Source organism: Melanotaenia boesemani, chromosome 23 (assembly GCF_017639745.1).
Source record: "Melanotaenia boesemani isolate fMelBoe1 chromosome 23, fMelBoe1.pri, whole genome shotgun sequence".
Lineage (NCBI taxonomy): Eukaryota > Metazoa > Chordata > Actinopteri > Atheriniformes > Melanotaeniidae > Melanotaenia > Melanotaenia boesemani.
The window spans coordinates 12,759,828-12,785,656 of record NC_055704.1 but is presented as its reverse complement, the minus strand read 5'-3'; the positions used below and the strand labels follow the sequence as shown (position 1 = coordinate 12,785,656).

At 39.5% G+C, this 25,829-nt stretch overlaps 1 protein-coding gene across 1 annotated transcript in view; it reads right to left on the bottom strand.

Annotated features, from left to right (window-relative positions):
• The window catches only part of nav3 (neuron navigator 3), a 382,473-nt gene that overhangs the window by 75,749 nt on the left and 280,895 nt on the right, over positions 1 to 25,829 (bottom strand). The window contains exons 5-7 of the mRNA XM_041977344.1: positions 19,884 to 19,956; positions 12,902 to 13,076; positions 4,290 to 4,358 (exon numbers count right to left, since the gene is read on the bottom strand). Of these exons, the coding sequence (XP_041833278.1) occupies positions 4,290 to 4,358; positions 12,902 to 13,076; positions 19,884 to 19,956 (317 nt within the window). The remainder of the gene's footprint in view (positions 1 to 4,289; positions 4,359 to 12,901; positions 13,077 to 19,883; positions 19,957 to 25,829) is intronic.

The window sequence follows — 25,829 nt, the reverse complement described above, 5'->3', positions numbered from 1 at the left end:
ATGATGCCAATTGACCTATTCCAGAGATTGCATTTTGTGCCTGAAATAGAGTTGTTTTTTTTCTCTCACAATAATTTAAGATTGTTTGGATGCTTTGTGCCAAAGGAAATCTGATCTAATGTCTAAGGACAAAAAAAAAAAAAAAAAACACAAGACACCAAAAACAGAAAAAGTTTGTGTTCAGGCAATTTTGAGGCAGATTAAATAAGTCATAGTGGGGAAAAAGGGAAGAGAAGCATGTGTGTTTTCTCAATACTCAATGGGAAAGAAAACAGATTGGAGTCTCTGACTCTATAAGATAATCGATTTGCTTTGTAGAATATGTCACTTGTGTCTGCACTGCAGATGAAGCTGCAATGTTGGAGAGCAAAGTGAGGTTTGAAATCCTGCAGTGGTCAAAACTCCCCCCTGGAAGCTAAGTATGTCATGAGTTACATTCTGTCTCTATCAAATTGATCTAAATAGAGACAATGACGGATCATGTGGCATAAGCAAATCTCCTGGTTAACTGGAGATGTATTTTTCTACTTAGAACCACACTGATATGGAACTAAGAATATAGCTAGGACAAAACTACATGAAAAACAAATTACTATCAGAGCTGACACAATAAATACATAAATAAACAAATCAATAAATAAATAAAATTATGGATACTATAGTTGAAGTAGTCATATGGTTGAGGCACACATAATCCAAGCCCTTTTCAACATCTGATTTGTCATATTTTAGTGCTGCATGACAGAGATTTGTTAGTTTATAAGGTTTTCCAGAGTTACTAAGAATTTGCTGTATTTTTTTTAAAGCCTAAACAACATTCAAGTTCTGTATAGTTGCCTTTAATAAAATTAAAAGTAACCCTCTGAAAACTAGAGCAGCAATTAAGCAACCTGCACACCTGAAATTCAGACATCATTCCAAGTGCTTAGCAAATAAAATAAAATAAAATAAAATAAAATAAAATAAAATAATCAAGAAGTAGGATATGTGTCACAACAGTACTTAATCAATAGCAGCTTCCTTTCACATCCTGCTGTTCATTTACAGCAACAGCAGACTGCTCAGAGGTGCTGATCCAGTTCTGGTGCTTTGTCTGAGTGAATGCATGGAGCTGCAGCCAGAAGTGGTCCTCAGCCCACAGCTGAAACAGATGAAGTAGTACTGCACAGCACCAAACACATAATGGAGAGTCAGAGTCGTAAATTCATTAAGAGATCCTACAAAAGTCTCTGTACTGTCTGCTGGAAGCTTTCATCGATTCTGTCAAAGAGGAAAAGGTTAAAAGAGACTGTTAGATAATGAAATTAAAGGAATAAATGATTAAAAGGACTAAGGATTTAAAAAGAAATGAGAGAATTGCCAAAAAAAAGGCAGCATTGTTTAAAGTCAAAGGAGGATGAGACTGTAGCTTAAAATCCAGACATGAGAAATAAGTGATAAACAGTTGAAATTGAGGGACAGAGTGAAGCAATTTAGATGGAAATCAGAAGGAAGTCCCTTTTATCATAAGATTCTTTCATCCTCAAAATTCAGGTTAGATCATGCATCAGCAAAATGGAACTGGAGAGGGAAGTGTAATGCAATTTCTGGACAGAGATTTTGTTACAGAACTGATGGATCTGCAAGCCGACTGTGAGATGAGATATTGTGGCCTGTCAGTCATTCATGATGGAAAGCAGTCCCCGCAGAGGAGAGAGAGCACTTCTCATTTCCTCTGCCAACATTGTGCCAGTGAGTCTGGATGCACAAAACAACCCTCTTATGTCATGCCAACTTCTTACGAGACCATTTTCTATCTGCCAGAGTGTAAGGTTGAGAACATGGCATCCACACCACCTGCTAGACGCACATCAGGCTTATCAAAGTGATAGACCAATGCAAGCAGGTGGAACAAACTGTCAAACACCCCCCCCTACTGCTAGGATGATGAATTTTCATTTACTTCAAAGCATATGCTGGATGTTACTGTGATGGGTTAGTGTTCTGCTAACAGAGTATGTGCAAAAATTAAAAATCAGTAGTTAGAAGTTGGAAAACTATAACAGGCGTTTTTGAGAGTGGCCTTTTTACAGCATAGTCTAACAATACACACTGTGGGAAGCAGACAGTCTTTTTGCTCAACAGGTAGCTACTCTTTACAGATCTCATGTATACTAATAGTTTATGATCTGGAAAAGGAAAATTTTGGTCATCTAAATTCTGCATGGGTATTGGGTTTTCTGCAGGTTCTGTGGTATATGTGCATGCCCACAGACTCACACTAACCATGATCATAATTAGGGCATTAAATCAATGAGAAGATTTTGTGTGATCTGTTGGTTTTCTTAATGATGCAGCTTTATATGACTTAACATTAAGCACAGTTATAATGAATCCCAATATAGATTTTTATTAATTCAATTTAATTGGAATTTAATTAGATTAAAGAAACTGGGTTATAATTAGACTGGATGTTTAAAACTGCCTTAAGATGACTTTTGTGTCATATTATTGCTATATATAAACAAAACCATAATAAACTAAATTATTAACTTTTTATCGAATAATGTTACAGCCTAACGCCAACCAGGAAATAACAGCATTCTGTCATAAAGTCTATGTTTAAATGCAACCATGGCAACCTGTAAAATGGCATCGATGGCAGTGATGGTCTCCCTGTAAAAATAATCTATTTTCCTTCCACTTCAGGCTGACTTAGAGGCTCTTTAAATGATAGAATTGACAATGACACCTACTTCAAAGTGCTTCAAACTTTTTCATGATGTGTGGTTCGTTTATGTTGCTTATGGGGTTGTAGTTATGAGTCATATTAAAGAGTAAAAAGAAATAACAGATATGACGGCTTCAGTTACATGACTTGTTGAGTCGGTCACCAGTGATGTTTTCCTCCAAGACTATGACAAAATGTTTAACAGTGTTGCGTTAGAGGTAGAGATAAAGACCCATCTTAAGAACTTTCCACTGTCCTTGTACATTTCTCCTTTGCTGTCACACACATATGGTTAAAGATGAGCTATAACTAAAATACACAGTTAGGGTTAGAAAAGCATGTATGGATAGGTTTCACATGTTTAATGGTCATGAGATAGATGTGTTCTCCCAAAAAAAAAAATTCTGTTTTTTTATGATTTTTTTAAGCCAAAATTTTGACAATACTTTGTTTTGGACAAATAGACAAACTACTATAAGTTTTCCTGTAAGACTGGACTGTATAAAGAGTGCAAAAAAGGATAAAAAAAAATCATTGCCTTAAAAGAGATATTCTGAGTAAAAGAAACCAAATAAGATTTGGATTGTAGAATTATTTAAAAGCTTCAGGTGACAAGATTAAGATGTGCTGATGAAGTTTGTACCAATAAAAATCAAAAGGAAATGTCACCAAAAAAGAAAGTGAGTGATTAGCGGTGCGTATAAGCATCTTCTTGTTTTTGTGGGAATTACTGAACTATTTCTGGACAGCAGCAGTGAGGCTTGTTGTGAGTGAAGTGAGAGGGCAGATTACAACCCATAGGGCCACGGCTGTTGACTGCAGTTATTTTGCTGTCACTCTGCGATGGCAGCAGAGGAATTACTAGCAAACATGTCGGTTCCCAGAGCCTCTGAGCAGAACAAATTCTGTAAGCATCAGGCAGCTGAACGGGGGAGTGTCCACACTGCCCATGTGCATAAATTTTTCAGGATAGGCACAGTAAATATATATGCCATGGACATACATATATATATATATATAATTTACCCTTAATACTTATATTGTGGGCTTTAAGAACCATTTTAGCCCCTAGTTTCAAGACACCTTGGAGTTTTCTTTATCATGCTTCATGCAAATTTTTAACAAGCACCTTTACAGGCTCACTATTAACAAGTAGAGTCACCGAATGTTGCATGCCCAGTGGAACCTAGAACTTCTCTGTCATCACAGGCTGCAACATGATGCTGCATTTTTACGAAGTTTGTACCACTTGTGATAACATAATAGTGTCAAACACGAGGAGCATTTAGCACATTGAAGAGGCTTTTACTGTGAGGCATTGGTTTAAGTTGCCATGGAGGAAAAGCTACACCCTGCCATAGAATGCTTAAGCAAAACACCCCCATCAGGTGTTGCCTACCTGACCCTGACTCTCGACCTCTGACCTCCAAGTGGCAATGATAGAATAGAATATCACTGAAACACTGAGCAAAACACACGCGTGAAGGGACAGGCGCTAACAAGAAGAACAAAAAAAACCCTCCTAAGATAAAAATAACTTTAAATAACACAAATCATAGTTAAATTTGTATATATTTACCTTGTGTTTTTCTTTTGCGGTGATCCTATTCCACTGTGGCCCGGAGGACTTGCATATCGTGCTGTGAGACTGCAAACAGAGCAGATGACGAACGTACCGTTAACACGGTTAGAGAGGAATGAGACCAGTGGCTTGCTGAATTTTTTTCAGTCCATGTCTAAATGTAATAATGTGAGTGAGAGCAGTCATTCAGATGCAGGCAGAGAGAATACAAAAGCGAGCCAGGTGAAAGAAAAGAAGCAGCACGTGGTGAATACTGTAGCCAGACCACACATCTTTGACTTTTCACATGATGGCTCACACATGTTTGTAACCACAAGCATATGACTAAGCCAATAACATTTCTCAATCCATTTATATGGCCGCTGATATGAAACAGGCCAGAAAAACTTTCACAAACATCTTTGTGGTGGCATCGAAAACAAACAACAAGCGAAGCAGAGGTGAAGGAAATGCCCGTAGTGCCAGTCACAGTTAGTCATTGTCAGAGATGGGAATTACTGTAACACTGGCTGTTTCAGGAGGGCCTTTCCATTCATGTTTAACAGGAAGTAGTTAAGCTACATGCAGAGCAGGGTTTTATAGATTTTCTTTTCATTTTACACATCCTGTAAACAACAAAGAGTCAACAGTAGCAAGAATTGTTTATTCCTGAGTTAACTGAATGACTCTTAAACCACGTGGGTGTCCTCACTTGTCAGAATTTCTTCTGAACTATTCTCCCTCAAAAAACAATAGCCTACATGTTTTATTATTTAGCCAGAAACAAAACACTGTTTGTAGGAAGCAAAATGATACACAGGAAGTAAAAAAAACAACTCAAAACATTGGTGTCTTTTAAAAGGCTGCTCATGAATAAAATAAATAAATTAAGTAAATGCCTCCTCTGTGGTTGAATGCAAACATAAAATGCATTAAAACACGTTTGTTGTGAAAAGCTGCAACTTTTCACCTCTTCATAATGCATCCTGTTCTGGATACTGAGCAGGTAAAACAGAATACGCAGAAAAATATGTGATGTGCAAAAAGAAATTAGTTGGTGGATCATCCCTCAGCTAACTACATTTACTAGCAACAGCATCTCAGAAAGACGGAGAAAGATTTGCCACTCTGTGACAGGCTGTATGAACACGTAGCTTGACATTTTAAGGATGTTCTTTAATATGACATTGCAAGACCTCCTGGATTACATCTCATGTATGTAGATGATATTTTAAAAAAGAAACTAAGCTGAATACCAATACTGAGTGCTTGTGATCTTCAGGTCAGGTGGAAGTTACTGCGTCAGCTCAGAGATTCAGGCTTCTCAAGTGTGAACTTCACGCAATTGACATTTTTACATGTTCTAACACCACACATAGATTTTCTCATACAATGAAAAACAAATTCCAAATTGATGATGCTGGAGGGCAAAAAAAGAGGACATTGACACCACCGGTGTTTACTGATCCACTGCCATGCAAGACTAAGGTCTCCATCCTTTCTGTCTCTGCTCCATTGAAGGCAGAAGCCCCAGTGTGCTGCCTGCAGGTGGAATATATTATTACAGGAGGCTGCGTAAACTCGGTGATCATCCTACATGTTAATAAAGTGAAAACACTGCACAGATGTTGTCTTAAACATGACAGCACACTTAAAAAAAATCTGGATTTTAACAGAAAGCCTTGAAATGCTCTGAAAGTGACTGCAGGTTGACATGCATTCTTAAGGGGCTGCTTTTCAATAACAATTTAATTTAACACCTGACAATAGCTTTATTGGATATTTGAAGTAAACAGACATTGTGATGACCTCACTACTCCTGCACAATCAGTCCCATGCAAAGCTCAATTTGTGAGCTTGGAGAAACACCTAAAAAACTTTGTAAGGGAACACAATTAATTATTGGTTCTTTAAATGCAAGATGAAAAGCGTGCTAACAAATAGTCGTGCTAACATTACAGTCATTTAGCAAATGCTTTTTCCCAAAGTGACTTATAGGTTAGGCAGTAGCGTTAAAGGTCTTGTTTAAGGAACCAACTGGAAGGTGTTAATATTCACCCGGTACCCTGCCAACTGAGCTTTATAGCCATCAAATAAAGGTGTCATCAAGTGTGATTAAAATACAACTTGTACAAACAAGAGCCAGAAACACTACATATACTTCAGAGAGAGCATCATTTTTTTAAAGGTGCATGAATTTTCCTCTGCACATTGAAAATTAAAACAAAAAAATCTACCAAAAATGAGAACATGATGTTATGACCTCACCAAGAGGATGACATCCATGTTGGATGGTTTATTCCAAAATAATGCAAAGTTTCCATGAGGCGAAAACAAACTCCCCTTTAGAAGCAGTATAAAATATATCTCGTCTTCTTGGCTCTTACATGATGCAAACAAGCTATATTAGTTTACAGAACATAATTCAACTATTTGCAGATGTTACCTTCCACTGGCTGAAAACTTGAGTTTTCCAGTCAGTTACAGCGTCCAACCAAGACTTCACTGATAAACTGTCCTCTACAATGATCATGGAGATCTGTTCAGCTGCGTTCGAAGTGAATGACAGAGGAAGCAGCCTGCATAGATGTTCTTTTTTCCTGACAACGGGAACAAGCTGCTCTCTGTTTTGTGTTTGTGGGCTGCTGATTTGGCTTCGGTGACAGAAAGTGGACAAGGCAGACAATAAACTACCTATACTAGTGACTAAATGACGCACTGCAGTCATATTGAATTCTCTCCTCCTTGTGCTTTCAGAGTGCAATTCTCTGCTTGAAATTCTGCTTGTACTTGTCAATATTTTAGCAATAACTGATCTAAAGTGAATAAAGTATTAATTTAGCAAGCAAAGATAACAAGTTAATAACCCCAGAAATATTGGAAATTGGTTTAAAGGTGATCGACCTTTTGAAGATTTGTTGCCAATGAATATTTTAGCAAATGCATGAATCTCTCCAACACACACACACACACACACACACACACACACACACACACACACACACACACACACATCTGACTGTGCACAATTAAACCCTGTGAAAAAGCTTACGATAAAATGTAGTCACTGTGCATTTCTAATTGACCTTGCAAGATGCCGTGTTACGCTAACAAGCTCCAGGGCAAAGAGCAGAATGCAATTACAGTGACAAGCAACCTTGTCAATAATAAACTATATGATACATGGGACTTTGGTTAATGATTTCTAGCTAAATTTGCTCGCCTTAACACATTAAACTCACAAACAACACTTAATTTCCACTCCCAGTAGCACTCTTTGTGCTCTGATATATATTCCACAGGATCCTCAGCACAGACAAGACAAGCTGCAATATTAACAAAGCCTACCGCACAATAAAAATGCTTTTATGGGTTAAGATTAAATTTGGTATCCCTCATTAAGAAAGCTTTTACCCATTTTTGTTTTGTCATTTCTTTATTTTTTGCTTATATTCAGAGTGGGTTTGAGGAGGCCACTTAGCATAAAGGATGTTATCTTTGAAGGCAACAGAGTTTGCTGGAATTTGAGATAAATATGAGAAAAAATATGCATGTTTCATGCAGTTCACAATGCAAAACATAAGATGGTTGAAAATTAGAAGTGGTGTGAGCATTCTTCTACAACAAAACCCATCTTTACCCCTTCCACTGAGCTCCAACTATATAACATGCAAGGCCACATGAAGGCAGTCGTATATTATTTGGGCTTCATGTCCAACCCACAACATTTAAGATCTTCTGTCTCTTCTGACTGAACAGAACATGCATCAACAAGGCCTCTATTTAATGACACTGCGGCACACATGCAAACCATATTGAATGCTGTCACTGTCTCATTGAATGTATATAATATTAGTTTGAGCTAATTACACCAGCGGTGCTGAGGTCAGACTCAATCTAATGGGTTTTAGATCAATAACCACACTCAGACCAGCATGATGACAACAGGTATTAAGATGTCATCAGTTCTTTGCAGATTTGTTGCTTGAGTTCAAACACATTTGACCACAGTCTAATTTCAGTGCACCATAAACTGTACAGTAAGCCTGTTATGCAATCTTTAAGCAAGAAGTAAACAAAACCTCTAACTTCCATGTAATTTTTCCTCAGCTGGTTTTGAAATTATCATGTTGGATATCTTTAAAATGAAGTAATAAGACATATTTATGGGACTAAAACTACTTGGAAATGTTATCAGAGGTACTGCAACTGCGTAACATCAACCCATTCTGTATAAATATCAGCTTGTTTTTCTGTTCATCGTTTCAGATTGCAATGAAATCACATTTCTGAAAGCACACGGTTATCAAATTGAGCATGTTGAAAGCAGAATTCCTCCTGGCAATGTGTATGGACTAATTCACGACTTCATCTAACAATTCTCACCCGACATCAACTCATATCCATCCATGGATATTGGAGAAAAAAAAAAAAAACTAATAATCTATGGTAACATTCCAGAGTAACAAGTAAGCATAACCAAACCATTTACCAGTTCATGATGTCATTGACATTAATCCATCCTCTGATCCAAACTCTGTCCCTCTGATACACACTCTAAGCAAGCTATAACTCTACCTATGAGACGGTTCAGTCTTGGCCAAGCTGTTAGCTCTCCCATATGGCAAACGACTCTTCCTGTCGCGAGACACGGCGGTTGGCAGGCGAGAGGAGCGCCATACCAGGGGGTCAACTTGTTCGCCCCGGGACATGATGAATTAAAGAGGGAGGGTTTGTTGCGCCCTGCCGGGCTCGGGCCCCTCTTGCCTTCTAGAGCACTGACAGCCTCCTGTGGCTCCGAGCTGTCTCGTTTTGTCCAACGGGGAGTTCCCCTATAACACGCTCACACACACAGTCACACATGTCTCATCCTCTGCCCTAGAGACACCAGTCAGGCCAGCAGGTGCCATCTATAGAAAGCTCCTCATACCACTACTCAACATGTGGAGTATGCCAAATGTGAGTTAGTCTATCTGTCTGTGCAAATCTGCCAGAGATCATCTGATACGTTAAAAAGTGTAATATTTTTTATTAATTTCAAACATCAGTTTGTTACTCAGTAACTCAGACAAGCTAAAGCTTACAGGAACTAATAGTTAAAAAAAAGCTAAATTAAAAAGTTACATTTCCTTTTTTAAAAGTTGGAGGAAGAGACGGCAGCATGATTGCATCACTCAGCTATGAAACCTCAGACAAATAAAAATGATAATCTGATCAAAATCTGTTTTATATGATCTTGTCTTTAAATGACAATAAACTCAACTTCCTGCAGAAGATGCTGCAAGGAAGATATAACCATAGATTATGATTGAAAATGTCTGACTTAGACAACTACAAGCCTATATGAGATGAACCTAAAGCTCACTGAAGCCCAGAAAGTTACAGAGGCATCCTCCCATAGCAATCATTTTCTCAACATTTCACTAAAACTATGTAGATTTGATGCTCTGTTACATATGTGTAAGGAGAAATAAAAATCACAATCACAGCCCTGTTAAAGTCACACTCAAGCAAAGTGTTGCATCTTTTATTTCAGACATTGCTTCCATGAAATTAACAACTAATGTCACCATGAAATGTTGGTGTTCAAGAGCTTTATTGGGTTTGCCTTTGTTTTGACATGACACTTAAAGTAAAAGTGTTCATTGTTGTTAACCAAAGGAATCTAAATTACTACTGTGTGACTCGATTTGAGTTTTTTTTTATTTAGAATGACATGAAAAATGACAAAAATTCTAAATTAAGGTGAGTTTTTGCTTTATTGTCACTCAGATGTCAGTGTTTACTTGGAGATTTCTTGACATGAGCTTTGCTGTTCACCAAAAGGCTTCACCAACACCAGCCACAAAAATTTAAAAATGTCAAAGAAAAGCAGTCATGGTGATGTTGAAATGGTTTGATTATGCATTAATCATTCTGTGTGATATCAGTAAGGTGTTTGTTGAAACTGAAAAGTCACCAGTGGATTTTACATGACAGGATACAAAGCAGGATAAATCATGATATAATGAATTAGCACCTTTCACAAGAATGTATGGAGGTGTGTGGAGATGTTGATGTTTTTACTGGTGTTTTAGAGCATCCTCCTTCTACTGCTTATCGGGCTGCAGGAGCAGTAGCTTAATAAAGGAAACTAGACACCTATCTCCTCGCTCAATTCTTTCAGCTTTTCAAGGCATTTCAAGGCTAGCCAAGAGACATATTACGCCCAGATTGCCCTGAGTTTTCCCCAGGGTCTGATCCCAGTGCAACATCAAACACAACACCACAGTGAAAGCAAAAAATGGAAATTTGTCCATATGTGTCTGATGTGTGACTTACACACTGCCAGTCATGTGATTTATTTTCACTTAAAAACACATGCATATCCCAGAGATGCTGGACCTTTCAAACCTTCACTGACTTGAGCAGTTTATGGTCATTGTCTTCGGTTTTTTTAATCAAATTCATGCTCTTTCAGTGTGGTGGAGGTTGAATAGCAAAAGTTCCTTAATAATTCACAGATTAATGACTTACTTTATCAGCCACAGACACATAGCGATGCCCTGACCTCCACTTTGGCCTTCACCAATCAGATGTGATTAATATTGCAGTCCAGAGAGACACAATGAAGACAGAGGGTCTGTGTGGAAATGGACTGAGACTCTTCAGACGACATGAACTGCATCTTTATGTTTCTACTAGTTAAATATCTTCCAGACAAAAAGATGCACTGTTGAAAATGGTAGCTAATGTCAGAGTGAATTGATTTGGCATGTTTACAATACTATACTGAAGCAGCAGTGAGCTTCAAACTCCTTTCCGTTTGGTGTGTATGTGTGATAACATTGTCCACCTGTTGTGGGGGTGGAAGGCAGCTGTGCCCTTAATAACCCCGGACACAATTTTAAATATTCCATACAGTGACCCCACTGCTACCACCTCCTTACTCCAAACTGAGCAAAGCCAAAGATGTTGCCAGTGTCATCTTACTCACATACGCTCTCCTTATGTGCCGAAACTAACTGTGCTTATTGCGCTGATTTCACGGACACAAACACTAACAGAGAGGAGCACAGAGCAGCTCAGCTCAGCATTGCCAACGTAGGAGAGCAGGAACTTGATCTGGTCATGAGGAATGCTGCTTATGTGTGGCATGTCAGACCTTCCTTTAGATGCTCCTCTAAGGCCTTCTCTGTCTATTTACATCACACAAGGCCAGGCTCTCTTTGCTTTCACTGCTTCAGACTGCCAGCACTTCTACTCTAAAATGCCACTTATAACTAAGAAACAAAAAGAAACTCACCATCCATTAATCACATAAAATGTTTAATACTCTGTAGAGTGAGGATTGAAGTTATAGTTTTCTTAATATGCAAACAAAGGACTTCAAAATTTTCTCAGTTTCTGGAGTGATGCTTTCAGCAAAAGTATAAAATGAAACAAGAAAAAAATCACATCATTTCTACAGATTAAAACCAGCATCTAATTAAAGATTTTAACCGTTTGGATGCTTGATCCACATGGATCGCCTCCATTTAGTTTCTGTGTTTTCTGTGTTTACAACCCACCTGGGTCCAACTGGACTCAAAAGCGGTCTGACTATCACTTAATTATGACGTCCCATCTTGTTTGAATTCATGCTTGTGTTGTTCTTCCTCTCAAATGTAAGTCGCTTTGGATAAAAGCGTCTGCTAAATGACTGTAGAATAGAATAGAATAGACAACCCATGCACATCTTTCCTGAACCAATGGTGCCCACCTCTCTCTTAACCGCCATGTGCAATCATGTGCAAACAATGGCAGATTACAGTGCAAAGTGTTCATGCTTCAGAAGATACTGCAAAATCTGTAAAAAATCCACAATTTACACCGATGTTTCCTTTTCAACTTGTTTTTCCATTATCATCTTCATATATTTGCTTACAGCTTACAAGTTTATGCACACGCTCCATGTCGTATTCTGTGCTTTTGGTGTGTTCCTGTGGCAACGTTACAGCGGTGCTTACAGGCCTGTTATATGTATTACAGTGATGCGCACATTTCTGGAAACAATTCTGTCTTCATGGAAAACTTCTTTAAAACAAAATCAGTTCCATCTCCATGTGGATGTAGCCTAAAATTAACATTAAACTTATATTTATATTAATCAATTACTAGTTCTCTTCGCTTTGCACAGAACAATAGAAAGATTAGATATTATATAAATATTTTTTTCTCTTTGATCACCTGTAAAACAAAAACCAGGGTTTAGTCTTTAAACTAAGACAATTGTTTTCATCATAACTGTAGATATAAGAGAATCGCCACTATAATATGAGAGAGTTTCTTTAGAAATGTAAATCTCTTCTCTGCTGTCATAAAACTTGGTACATCCTTGTCAAAACCTCTTAAGCTAATTGGCAGAATTTTAATGACTAACATCTTCTTTTCCAGCACAACTAAGCAGTAATTCGCTCCATTTTTCTGTTGGCAATAAGCTTAAACTGAACCTAATTAATCATCTAAAAGTAATAAATCCACTCACATGAGAGAACTAATCTACTAATCAAACCAGCAACACTATTGTCTCTAACTTCTAAATCCAGCCAAAATCAGCACCAAATTACTATAACAGGACCACCTGGAAGCTGTACATCAGCTAAACATACCTGGACTGCATCTCTTGTGTCTTGAGGCTGCTGGTGGATGGTGCAGTGGTGCTGGTCTGCTGGCTGAGCTCCACGAGGGACTGGTAGTACTGCTGCTGTTGCTGCTGCTGCTGCTTGTAGCGGGACAGGATGAAGAAGAGGCCGAGGATGCTCTTCAGGTTGCCATTCCTGATCTCTGAAAGGGCAAAATGGGAGCAAAATTTAAATAGTTGTAAGAGTTATTAAATAAGTACTTCATTAAATGAGTGCACCACTGCGTCCATGTATTGCTGCAGCATAAAGTGATTTACAGCTTTACCCTGCATCTACCCTCTGTTGAGCCAAAAGCATTTTCTTGGAATTAAAAAACTTCTGCAAGTGAAAGTGGTGCTGAAGTTGTTTTTCATTTGTCTAGGACCCAAGCAGTGTCCTGTCACGCTTAAGATAAATATTTTCCAGACTGTCTGTTGCGTTTTTCAAACACTATAAAGCAAGCATATGTTGACTTTTGAAAATGTCCTCATGGGGATAAAGTTCAGGCACAGCTGTTGTGCAGCAAACATAAGAATCTGTAATAACATTGAACACAAGCATTAACTGGTGTAGATTACAGATGTACTGTATCTGACACAAAGAGTTTGTTATATACAGTTCAGTCACTTAGCTGTACTTAGCATGATGTAAAGCATATACAGAACAGCATTAATTTAAGACACTGCTGGAGTTGTCATGGGTCCAGACAAAACATCTGCTTACATAAACTAAGTAACAGCTGGGTAAATTAAAAGTGAAGCACAGCATTAGAACATGTGAGCTGATTTGAGTGGCAGAGGTCTGATGGCCAAACAGCCAAAAATATAAAACGGAAATTTTATGCAGCCCTGCTAAGCCACAATATAACTGATTGACAGGTGTTTGTAGACACTGTAGACATGACATATTTCAGGTGATTTAAGAACTGGAAATTATAAAAAAAAGATAAAAAAAAAATAAATGAGAAGAACTTCACTGTCTTTATTATCAGAATTAAAGCAGCAAAACAGAAGAACTGATACCACATAAAAAAAGTATATTTAATTTCTTTATTTGTTTAAATATATTGTTTTTATCTAATTTTGGTATTATTGAATTTATGTAATTTTGCTGGACCTGACCGAAGGGGACAGAAAGAAAGGACAGTAATGGGGAGAAGTAAAAAGGAAAGTGGAAGAAAGGTAGAGGAGACAAAGATACAGTAGATTAAGGCAACAACCTTCAATCCAACCTAGCACCAGACAACCATCTGCTACACTTGTACAGAAACACAACAGAGAATTTCTTGCAGCTTTTACAGGCAAACTAAGCTGACAGTCATTGGGAATTCCTAAAGAAAAATAACCAAGACAACAACAAGATGTATCACAACAACAACCAAAGTACCAAAGACACACACATAAAAAAAGGAAAAAAAAAAAACCCACTAGATAACTCAGTGACTGTGTCGGCATGCAGAGTATGAGGAGTGAGCAAAGATGAGTGTGATCTTGCAAATGTGACACTCATGACAGGCAGACTCGGGCAGCCTAGAGACCCAGGTGATCAGCAGAGGAAGGTCCTGACCAGGGGGAACAGGCCCTGGCAGGCCAAGATCAGCACCAGTGGTCCAGGGCGGCCAGAGCAAAGTACCCCGAGCCCCAAGATCCCCAAGAATAACAGTGGTGTATTTTTCATTTTTAAAGGAAAAAATAACTATTTGATATGTTAAAATAAATAAAAAAGTGAAAAAAGGCCAAAAACTTGAAAAAAGCTGAAAAAGTGAAAGAAAGAAAGAAAGAAAGAAAGAAAGAAAGAAAGAAAGAAAGAAAGAAAGAAAGAAAGAAAGAAAGAAAGAAAGAAACAGTGGCGAGTTCATTTAAAAAAAATGCACTTTTCCCCATCAATGCCTAATTTCTGTAGCTCAGAAAGAGCTGATACACAGTAGTAGAGGAAAAGGGACAGTGGCTGATGCAAGGCTTTTTATTCCAATTTTCAATCTGCTGAGGCCCAAACATCCATTCTCAACCATCCATGGCAATCAAGTAAAGTTAGGGAAGTTTGTTCTCTTGAGGTTATGTTCCAAATGGTTATCTACCATTTTCACCCACAGGCCTTTATAAGGCCTTTTGATAAAACAGAAGTGTTTTCTATATATTAGTAAAATATAGTAATACATATTTAACCAAGCAAAGCTGCTGTAGACTGAAAATGTAAGTAAAATGGTACAAGAAAGAAGAAAAAGGAATATAAAATGGCATAAGTCTAAGATAGAAGTTGCTCTTGGGGTCTATGTGATAGTCTTGGTCTCATTACAGGTTACTGGAAATCATCTCACAAGTTAGTGTACCTTTAGGTTTGTTCTTAGGCATTGTCAAGTCCTTAATTTTACAAAAAGGCTAGATCAATGTGAAAAATGTGAAAAAAACCAGTGCTGTCGAGCTTAACACATTAATGTGAAGAGATTAATCTGTGGAACTGACGTGCATTTTTTAAAAAATGCATTAACATACAACCGGGCTCACCACAGTTCGACCCTCAAACCAAAGCCACGATTTGTTATCCTCATGCTTCCACCAATTCCAAAGAAAGGAACGGCTGGTCTGGGAGGCTTGGAGGAGAGGTACGCCGCTTATCCAGGGTCATTCCTTCAGAGTTTATGAAGATTACTCCTTTCACAGTTTTCCAGAGCTTCATCCTCATTTAGAAAATAATATCCTGGTATTTTAACTATATATTAATTATATACTATATATTATGTACTATATATTAAACATTTAACGCCAAGAGTCACAAAAATCTAGGTAAGCTCTTTGATGTTTGTGACAGCTGTCTTGATTATAACTGCTCCATAACATTTTGTTCTCCAACCTGATTCATGTTACACATTCAGGATTATTTTATAGCCAAAAGCTAAAGGAAAAACACTAAACTTCAGCTTGAACCCTTATCCTCACCCTTGGTTCCATGTTTTGGTCACAGATCAAGTGTGTATCCCCTGCTGATCCAACACTGAGGAGTGTTTAAAGGGCACTAATGAAATCAGACCCATTAAAAGAAAAGAAAAAAAAAAGAATATTGCACCCACTGAGATCTTCACTGTGGAGAGCAGGTTATGCTGTAGGTTGTTGGCAAGTACTATAAACCATTAAGAGCCTGTTCTGCAAATGTCTCAGTTGCAGAAACCCTGCAGAGGAAAACGCTTTAATGATCTTCTGCAAGGACTCTGAATTTCCTCATTATCAGCTGCAGGACCTGTGTGTTTCGGGGCTTTACACCTGCTTTTAAGGCTGGAAACAGTAGACTGAACTTCCTGTAGATAATTATCACATTTCAGGCAGTAAAACATTTTATGTTGTCAGTTTGATATACTTTATGTGCATTTTAGGAGGTGGATGTTTCGCCTTTATAAACATGACCATAAATATATGTAGTAGGTTTATATATCTTAATATATGAATACCAGTTGTTCTTGCTGGAAGTGAATTATAACAACAATAATTTAAAAAAGGGATAGACTAAAACATAAAACTATGCTTGTCACCCAAGCTATATATCTGATCTGTTGTCCACCTTAGTCACAAGCTCTAGTACAGATGACATTTGCCACTGCTGGCTTTCTTGCATAAAAAATGCTTTGATTTGATTTTATTATGGCTTGTAACCTCCCTCAGTGGAAAAGTCTGTGGAGGACCCAAAGCACTCTTCAATAAGATGAGTTTTATCCGGACTCTGGTTTACAGCTTCCCACAAGAGAAATGCAAGCGGATCTTCTAAAGAGGTTATTGCTATAAGTAGGTTCTGGGTTCCTCTATGCACCTCAAATATTCTGCTTTATTTAATTCCAATGCCTTGTAAAAACATAAAGGCTGCATATGCCAGGAAAGCCTGAGCAAATTCAATCAGACACGAGAGGGTGAATGTGGCCATGTCGTTCAACACACAAACAGAAAAAGGGAAAGATGGATTGAAGGAAGGCCATAATGAAATGCATCAGCAGCAGCAACGAGCAGGGTAACCCAATAGCCCATATATCTAAATACCCACTTTGAAATTCCAGGCCCTGAGAGTCACTTTGCTGTTTTTAGAGCTGTACTGGGGGGGTGAGGGGGGAGGTCACAAAATTTAGAGCTGCCGGTCAGTGTGTCAGGATGTTAGACTATTTCTGTTCTTTGAGGGGTCAAGGCCACACTTGCCTCTAATGTTTAAAGGGGAGCAAAATGAATAACAGAAACATGGACTCAAGGAAAGAGGAGGTCCTTAAAAAGAGCTGAAAACACTTTTGCTAAAATACATGAGAAGTGCCTCTACATGTGCATATGTGTATTAACTTTAATAGATACAAACAACTTCAACAATAAGCAACATTTTATTCAACATGCATGTGGCTCTGGACCTCAAAAAAGGAAATTAGGTGTATTGTCAAATTTGTATAAAACTAGGATTGGGAAAAAGCATTATTTACATTGAAATACAGAATACTAACAGTTTGCCCTCCAGATTAGCATATGATAGTATAGCTTTATTTCTATTATGTATAGTGAATTAGTGAATTGAGTTTCAGTAACATGTGAAGTGGTAGACTGAGGCCTCTGAGGTAGACTAATGTTATGTGCTGAAGCTTAATTTTTTTTTTGTTTGTTTGTTTTGTTAACCAATTTCTTTTTATTTCAGAATGTTTAAATTAAAACAAATAAAGACAAGAATAAAGAATATGGTGAAAAGACAAATGGCATTAATAATAATAATAAAAAAAAGACATTCAAACAATATGACATGTATCTTTGTTGCTGTTAGACCAGCTAATAAACCACGTTTTTATTTGACCACGGCTTAAGGACCATGGTCTCAGATTTGCAGGTGCTGATTCTCATCCCAGCCGCTTCACACTTGGCTACGAATTGCGCCACCTAGAGCTGAAGATTGTTGCCCAATGAAGCCAAGAGAACCACATCATCCGCAAAGAGCAGAGACCCAATCCTGAGGCCACCAAACTGGATTCCCCCAAAGCCTAGGCTGCACTCAGAAATTCTGTCCATAAAAGTTAAAAACAGAATTTGAAACAAAGAGCAGCCTTGGTAGAGTCCAACCCTCACTGGAAACAAATCTAATTTACTGCCGGCAATGCGGACCAAGCTCTGGCACCGGTTGTACAGGGACCGGACAGCTAATGAAAGGGGTCCGGCACTCCATACTCCCAGAGCACCCCTACAGGAGTCCCAGGGGGACATGGTCAAACGCCTTCTCCAAGTCCACAAAGTACATGTAGACTGGTTGAACAAACTCCCATACCCCCTCCAAGACCCTGAAGAGAGGAGCTTGCCACAGAGGAGCTTTTTAACCACCTCACAGACTTCAGGGTCCCCTGATACTGCTTACTCATTGGAAGACGTGTTGGTGGGACTGAGAAAGTCTACATAGTGTTCCCTCCACCAGCCCACAACGTCCCGGGTCAAGGTCAGCAGTCCCTCATCCCCACTGTACACAGTGTTGATGGAGCACTGCTTCTCCCTCCCAGTGGACCAGAATCTTCTCGAAGCTGTCCTGAAGTCAATCTTCATGGCCTTCTCTGAACTCCTCCCACGCCCAAGTTTTTGCCTTAGTGACCGCCAATGCCATGTCCCGCTTAGCCTGCCGATATCCATCAGCTGCCCTCGAAGTCCCACAGGCCAAAAAGGCCCAATAGGACTCCTCCTTCAGCTTGACAGCATCCCTCACTGCTGGTGTCCACCAACGAGTTTGGGGATTTCCACCACAACAGGCACCGACGACCTTACGGCCACAACACCAGTTGGCCGCCTCAACAATAGAGGCAGGGAACACAGCCCACTCGGACTCAATGTCCTCTGCCTCACCCAGGACATGGTCGAAGCTCTGCCAGAGATGGAGTTGAAACTCTTTCTGAAAGGAGACTCTGCCAGACTTATGCAGCAGACCCTCACAACACGTTGGGTCTACCAGGTCTGACAGGCATCCTCCCCCGCCATCTGAGCCAACTCCCCACCAGGTGGTGATCAGCTGACAGCTTCGCCCCTCTCTTCACCCGAGTGTCCAAGACATGCAGCCGCAATTCCGATGATACGACTACAAAGTCGATCATCATGTCACCCTTTCGAGCTGAGCCCGACAGGGCCCCATGGGCAAAGGCCCGGCCACCAGGCGCTCACCTCCATGCCCCACCTCTAGGCCTGGCTTGAGAGGGGGGCCCATGAGGAGAACGTGGAAGGATATTACTTTAATTTCTGGGATTATCTGAGATATTACATGGAAAGATTTTCATCAGTGGAGCATTTATTGGTTGGCGGCCCAAACTAGAAAGAGCTGGTGAGTCACGTCATCTTAAACTTTGCAAGGTCAGATGTGGTTTGCACATCAAGTCTTTAAATGAAACAGAAACCATCTCAGCCAAAGTAAAAAAAAAAAAAAAAAACTTTTTTGGGTGTTAGATTTTAAACTTTTTATCATTTACATCCTCTAAATGCACATCAAAAACATAATGGAAACCATGTTGTTGATGGACTGTTGAAAATGGTCCTGGAGAGTTCAGATGAAGCAGTTTCAATGCTGGCATACTAATACAATTTTCAATGTAGTCTATGGCTGTCATTTAAATGTTCTGTGTATCCTGATGGTCAGGAAGACCATCCTTCTCTCCACATTTTAATCCTCCCACAATCCACTCTTGATACCCTAATGACTGCCTACTCTGCAGTAGTGAAAGCTGTGTACCCTGTCACGATACCAACGTGGTAAATTCCATTCCTGTGAAGTATAATAGTACGTCTTGGAAATAGGCTTTAACCAGTTTTCTGAAGACTTTATGGAACTTTAAAGAAATGGAAAGCTATCCAGCAATGGTTGGGTGTTGCTGGAGCCAAGGGGGATTTTCCAGGTCAAAAAATTACAACAGATAGATTCTTCTGCTGTTACATTCTTGATTCAGTTAAGAGTTTTATTAGGTTTTGAATTGCGGATTGTTTATACGTCTTACCTTCTGCTGAGAGCCCTTGTACATTTACTCCTCTAGCGTCCAGGAAACTGAGGCAAGCGTCCACATTCTCGATCTGTTGAGAAGATGGCAGACAGTCAGCACAAAGGACAGACACAGTGAGAATGTGACAACACTTAACATTCAACAAGCCAAAATGTCTAGGGGCACAGGGTGCAGTGGAAGGGGCAGATCAGCATTATTACCCATAAAGCACATCATTGTGTAGTTATTATCCGACCCCCGCATAACCCTGGGACCTGGCTGCATGGCATACTGACCACAGCATGCAGCCACCTACACAACACTGTGCATTTGATGTACACACACTGAAGGAAGGCACACACTCGTGAACACACTTAATACCAGTCAGTGGCAGGAATCCATTAGAAATTCTGTTAAATATAATATGGATTCATACAAGAACAAATATGTTACACGTTCACACACCAGATTTTTAAATAAGCACCATGTATAAGTCAGTGTGGTCCATTTGAGGCTTTCTGTAATGTATTCAGCAGCTGCTAACCTTATAAACTAGTATCAGTTCCACAAAGGCCCTCTGAGTTTGAGGCTATTAGGGGGATTTTTGGCTTCTTGACAGCGGCTAGCGGGCTGCTTCATTAGCATGACGGCCAGCAGCCAACACCCTCAGGAGGCCTTTTATGACAAGGTCGAAGGTCAAAGCGCTCTGTTTCAGCACAGTGTGTCAGGGACACAACATGGGGCGGGCTGGGCAACTCAGCTAGACGTCCAGTGGCAATGATGATTCATAAGCTGTAACCCCCCCCCCCCCCCAACACACACACACACACACACACAGCTCACACTCTATAACGCTTGCTTACTCAGTGTCCATGTCGCTCTTTAATAACCTTAAGGACATTTTGTAAAAGCAGGATAATGAGTCATATCTGCACCAAGACTGACTGGGCACTCACTGATCCTCTCACTGTCTTCTCTTAGGAGGCTTAATAATAGATGTCTTTGTGAGGAATTTTCTCTGTCTTAAGGCAACAAAAAGACAGCACATGGAGATCTTTAAACATTTTAACATTTTTTAAAGCAAAGTTCAGTGCGTGGTAATACACTTACATATAATGCTTAATAATAGGCACAAATGATATGAAAAAGACTTAATACAGAGGGTTTATCTAAAATCTGTTCAATACCTACTATTGAGTAAACTCTTAAGATATCTTAAGATAAAATTACTCCACAGATTATTCTAAATTCAATCAGACAACACACATGAAAAGGATGATAAGTCATTGTATAATATATGTGGTTGCCCAAGACTGATGGTGACTGTTCGATGACCCTCCACCAAAAAACAGAGAAGAAAGGGGTGAGTGAGCTAGCAATCAAATACTGTTTACCGAACACGGCTCATGTTGTTTAGGTCCTCCTCATGTGGCCAAAATGTGGTTCTAATAAGTAAGGGTTTGGACAAGGTATTAATAAAGATGGCCTGGTGTATTGATCCTTTGGATCCAGTGGGTTGTGGAGTAGGGTCTTTCATGGATGGGCTGGCTTCCAACAGATGCCATCAGATGCAATCAGAGTGGTATCTGCGGAGTTTGGAGGCCACAGGCCACGTCACACCCTTTAGAGCTCAGTCTTTTTTGTGAGCTGCTGTCTGTCATGCTGGGATAGGCCGCTCCTGTTGGGGAGTACTGTTGGGGTGAGTGGTCTGAAAAAATCTATATCTATTAAAATCTAGTCATTTTTTCCCAAAATGTTTTTATTTTACTGAACTACTTCAACTGGACCCCCGCTGATGAAACAAGACAATTTTATTACTAGAGAATAGTATAAATTGCAAAAGATAAATTGCATTTGCAACTGGTCTGAAATAAGTGTGTATTGAACCTGCAGTTCTGATTGTAGCCAGTGGTATACATTATACAAATCTCAAGAATCTTAGCTTTCCAATGGTGTAAAACATGTAGGTACTTGGAAGGGGACTGAGTAAAATACATACTTGTCATGTCCTGCCTATAGGACATCTGATACCAAAATGTAAATTTAGATCAAGTCAAGTCAAAGTAACATCCATCTGAATGCCAGGATGCAGGTTTTCCCAGCACAACATTACACTCTGACAACATAAGCAACGTTACTTACTTTACCTGTCAGTTTTAGTGATGTGACTGATCAGTAAAAGAACGATTTCAATCTCAGCTTGGTGTTCCACATAGCAAAAATATCCTGGAAAATAAGTGCAGGATTATGCTAGGTATTTTAAATTTTAGATTATGTTTTGAGTATTCAATTAGAGCCATCCATTCATCCATTTTCTGCTGCTTATCTGGGGTTGGGCCACAGGGGCTGCTGCCTAAAGCAGGGAAACCTAGACTTCCCTCCCGGCCACATTCACCAGCTCATCTGGGAGGATCCTGAGGCATTCCGAGACCAGCCGAGAGATGTAGTCTGTAAAGCGTGTCCTGGGTCTTCCCTGGGGCTTCCTCTCAGTGGGGCATTCACAGAACACCTAACCAGGAAGGAGTCAAGGAGGCATCCTGACCAGATTCCAAAGCCACCTCATCTGACTCCCCTCAATGTGGAGGAGCAGCGACTTTACTCTGAGCCCTACCCGGATCACCAAGCTTCTCCAGCCGCTTCACACTTGGCTGCGAATCACTTCAGCAAGAGATGAAGATCATGGCCCGATGAAACCAACAGAAACACATCATCCGCAAAGAGCAGAGACCCAATCCTGAGGCCAGTGGACCAGTGGAAAACCACTGTGCTCTTCCTCAATCCGAGGTTCAACTATCCTACAGACCCTCCTCTCTAGGACCCCTGAATAGATCTTACCAGGGAGGCTGATAAGTGTGATCCCCTGTAGTTGGAGCACACCCTCCGGTCTTCCTTTTTGAAGAGGGGGGCGACCACCCCAGTCTGCCAGTCCAGGGGAACTGTCCCCAATGTCCATACAATGCTGCAGAGGCATGTCAGCCACGACAGCCCTACAGCATCCAGAGCCTTAAGAAACTCCGGGCAATCAGAGCTGCTTCTATAAATACATTCTGCTGTTTTACATATGAAAAAAGAAAGGAACTGGTTTTAGATTTGTTTTTGGAACCAAATTACAAAACAAGTCATCCATGGTGCAACAGGTCCACACTGTTAAGTACAAACCTCATCACATATGGTTGGTTCATGAATTCACACACAGACCTTCTCCATCTGCCTAACAAAACCGCAACCTTCCACTTCAAAACACCACACGCATTTTTGTTTCCCATCAGGCACCAAATAAGCTCATATGTGGGCTTCCATATTCTCTGCCCACATGCTGCACACACAGACTGACACTGGTGCTTGATTGTTTAATTAACCCACACACATTCTCAGAAGTTTGTATGTGGAGAGACATGTGCTGAGCAGCATTTGTGAATGCTCATTACTCCAGTTTTAATAAGACTAAGCATGAGGGTGATGGATGCAGGACTTTTTTGCCAAAATAAGCAGCAGACAGCCACAGAGAATACCGTCTGTGGCAGAAAATGATTTTTATCAAGAGGAGACTCATTTATGCTGCAAATATTTACAACAACAAAGGCCACACTGAAGCACATCGAGTCAGTTCCACAGGCAGTGTGTTTTTATTTATGTGTGTGTTTGAAGATTGGTTTAATAGCTGATTAATACTAAAAGGGGTAAACTTATAAACAGGCGGTAAATCTCTTATGTTGGAGACAGATTTCTGTTTTAGTTTTAAAAACCGACCAACATCATTGAAGAAAGCCTGAGCCTCCAAGTGACACTCCAGCCAGAATTACTCAGGCTTTCAGACAAAGCTGCTGTTTGTTTTTACTCCACATTATCTCCAAAATTACATAAACAAGTGGAATAATGTTTGAAGGCACTGATGACGGCCAGGGCATTAATGCTCTGCAGGTTTCTGGTGATGTTTAAATGCTAGTTTGGTGGGCGGTTTGGCTTTGTGGCATCCAGTAACAGCTTTTAGAGAAACCGACATAATTTATTTTTCCAATACAGACTGGCATTATTCAGATCCACATAAGTCATTAAAAGCAATTCAGCGAGAGGGCATTTAAATTAAGCACACTTCACCAAATCATGAAGTAGCTACTTAAAGCAGGAGAAAGAGGTTGCATTTTGAAAACTGACAGGCAGGCTGCATGTTAAACACGGGCTGAGGGAAGGAAACTTGCAATAGCTTGGAAAAATAATGAGAAGGAGGTGTTGAACTTCTGTGATAATCACTTTCAATTACACTATGTTTCATTTATGGAGCCGCGCAACAAATCAAAATATCATGTTCCAACCAACATAGCGGCAGAGGCACCGTGGCTGAGTTGCACAGGGTTTAGGACCAAATTGCACATTCTGATGTGACTTTCTTTCATAATTTAGCAAAAAAAAAAAAAAAAAAGAATAATAAAAGATAAAATAAATAATAAAATAATAAAAGAGACCAACTAAATAGAAACCTTGGAAGACTAAAACTGATAGCAGCCAACTAAGAGAGAAAAAAAAAATCTGAGTTGTACAATATGTATGAAATACTGCTAAAGCTGACTGTACTTATGTTACTAAATATGTTAAATATTTCAGAAACAAGTGTATTTTGTCTATATCAAAATATGATTTTCTTTTATCCTTTAGTTTTATGATGTAACATTACAGAAGCAGCACTAAACTTTGGCATTTTTTGCACTTTGGCGCCCCTGATAAAGGCCAGTTCACTTTCTAGCTTGCATCCTGTGATCCTCTGAGCTCTCTCCAGTCAGTAAAAGTCATTCGGATGTTGAGTTGTGTTTTATCTCTTGCTCTGTTATTTTCGTTCTCTCTTGTCCTCACTGCCTCTGATGATGTATGGGTTTCTTTGATAAACCAGGATGTCATGTTTTAATAAATAAATAAATTTTAACAAAAATGAATGTGGGGGGGTAGGGAATAATGATGTTTGTTGTTGACTTCATAACAGATGGTGTCAAGACATTTCTACTCCAGACACAGATAAAAGACATTAAGCTGACTTAGTTAATTATAAGTTACATTTCTACTCTCCACTTTGTCTTTACAAGTCAGTAAAACTTAGGAGCTACAAAATAAACACTGGCTAAAACTTTATGATTACAGCTTGAGTCCTTTTTTTTTGTCCTACGAGAAGTGTGTTGTGGCCTTCTGGGCCTCCCTAAAGGTATCAAGTGACAGATGTATTATAGAATTGGAAAGTTGTATCCCTTAGATGCAACTATCAAATACAAGTGGGCCAACACCTCAATGACCACTTTACATGGGACAGAAAACAACCTTCCTTAAGATAGGACTGGAAAAGCAGGCATTAGTGTCTTGTAGACGTCTCAATAATTGAAGGTTTTTTTTTTTTAATGAAAATGCTTCATGTTCACTGGGAAACACATGCCACCTTGTAGTCCTTGTAGTCTTTCCTTCCAGTGTGTATTCAGAGTGTTACTGCTTTCCTGATTTCAGAAAACAGGTTTAGAAAAGAGAATCTGAGAATAATTTGCTTAATTCAAATAAACACCCGATGTTTGACCTGAAGGACATTGTAGCTCAAATTGCTTATCTAAACTGTCAGGATTTGCAGCCGCTTAGCTTTTCAGCTATTCCGAACAACCAAGCTCTCTCATCACCAATGACCTCTCCATCAATTCTTCCCCTCCAAACGTTGGGTTGACACTTGTGTTTCCCTTGGTTTCGTTCCTCTGTCACGCTGGCATACTGCTGTTGATGCATCCGAAGCAGACATATTTTGACAGCCAATGAATCAGGACGAATCAGCTTTATGACCACTGATGGGCAGAGGGGAGACTGGGTTAAAGGATCTGTCTCTTAATCCAGACATCATTGCTCATCATGTCAGAATCCACGGTAAAAAAAACTTGATCTTATCTGGCATCAACTGAGGATTTGTTAAACAATATTGATCACAGGGACAGGTAATCCCAC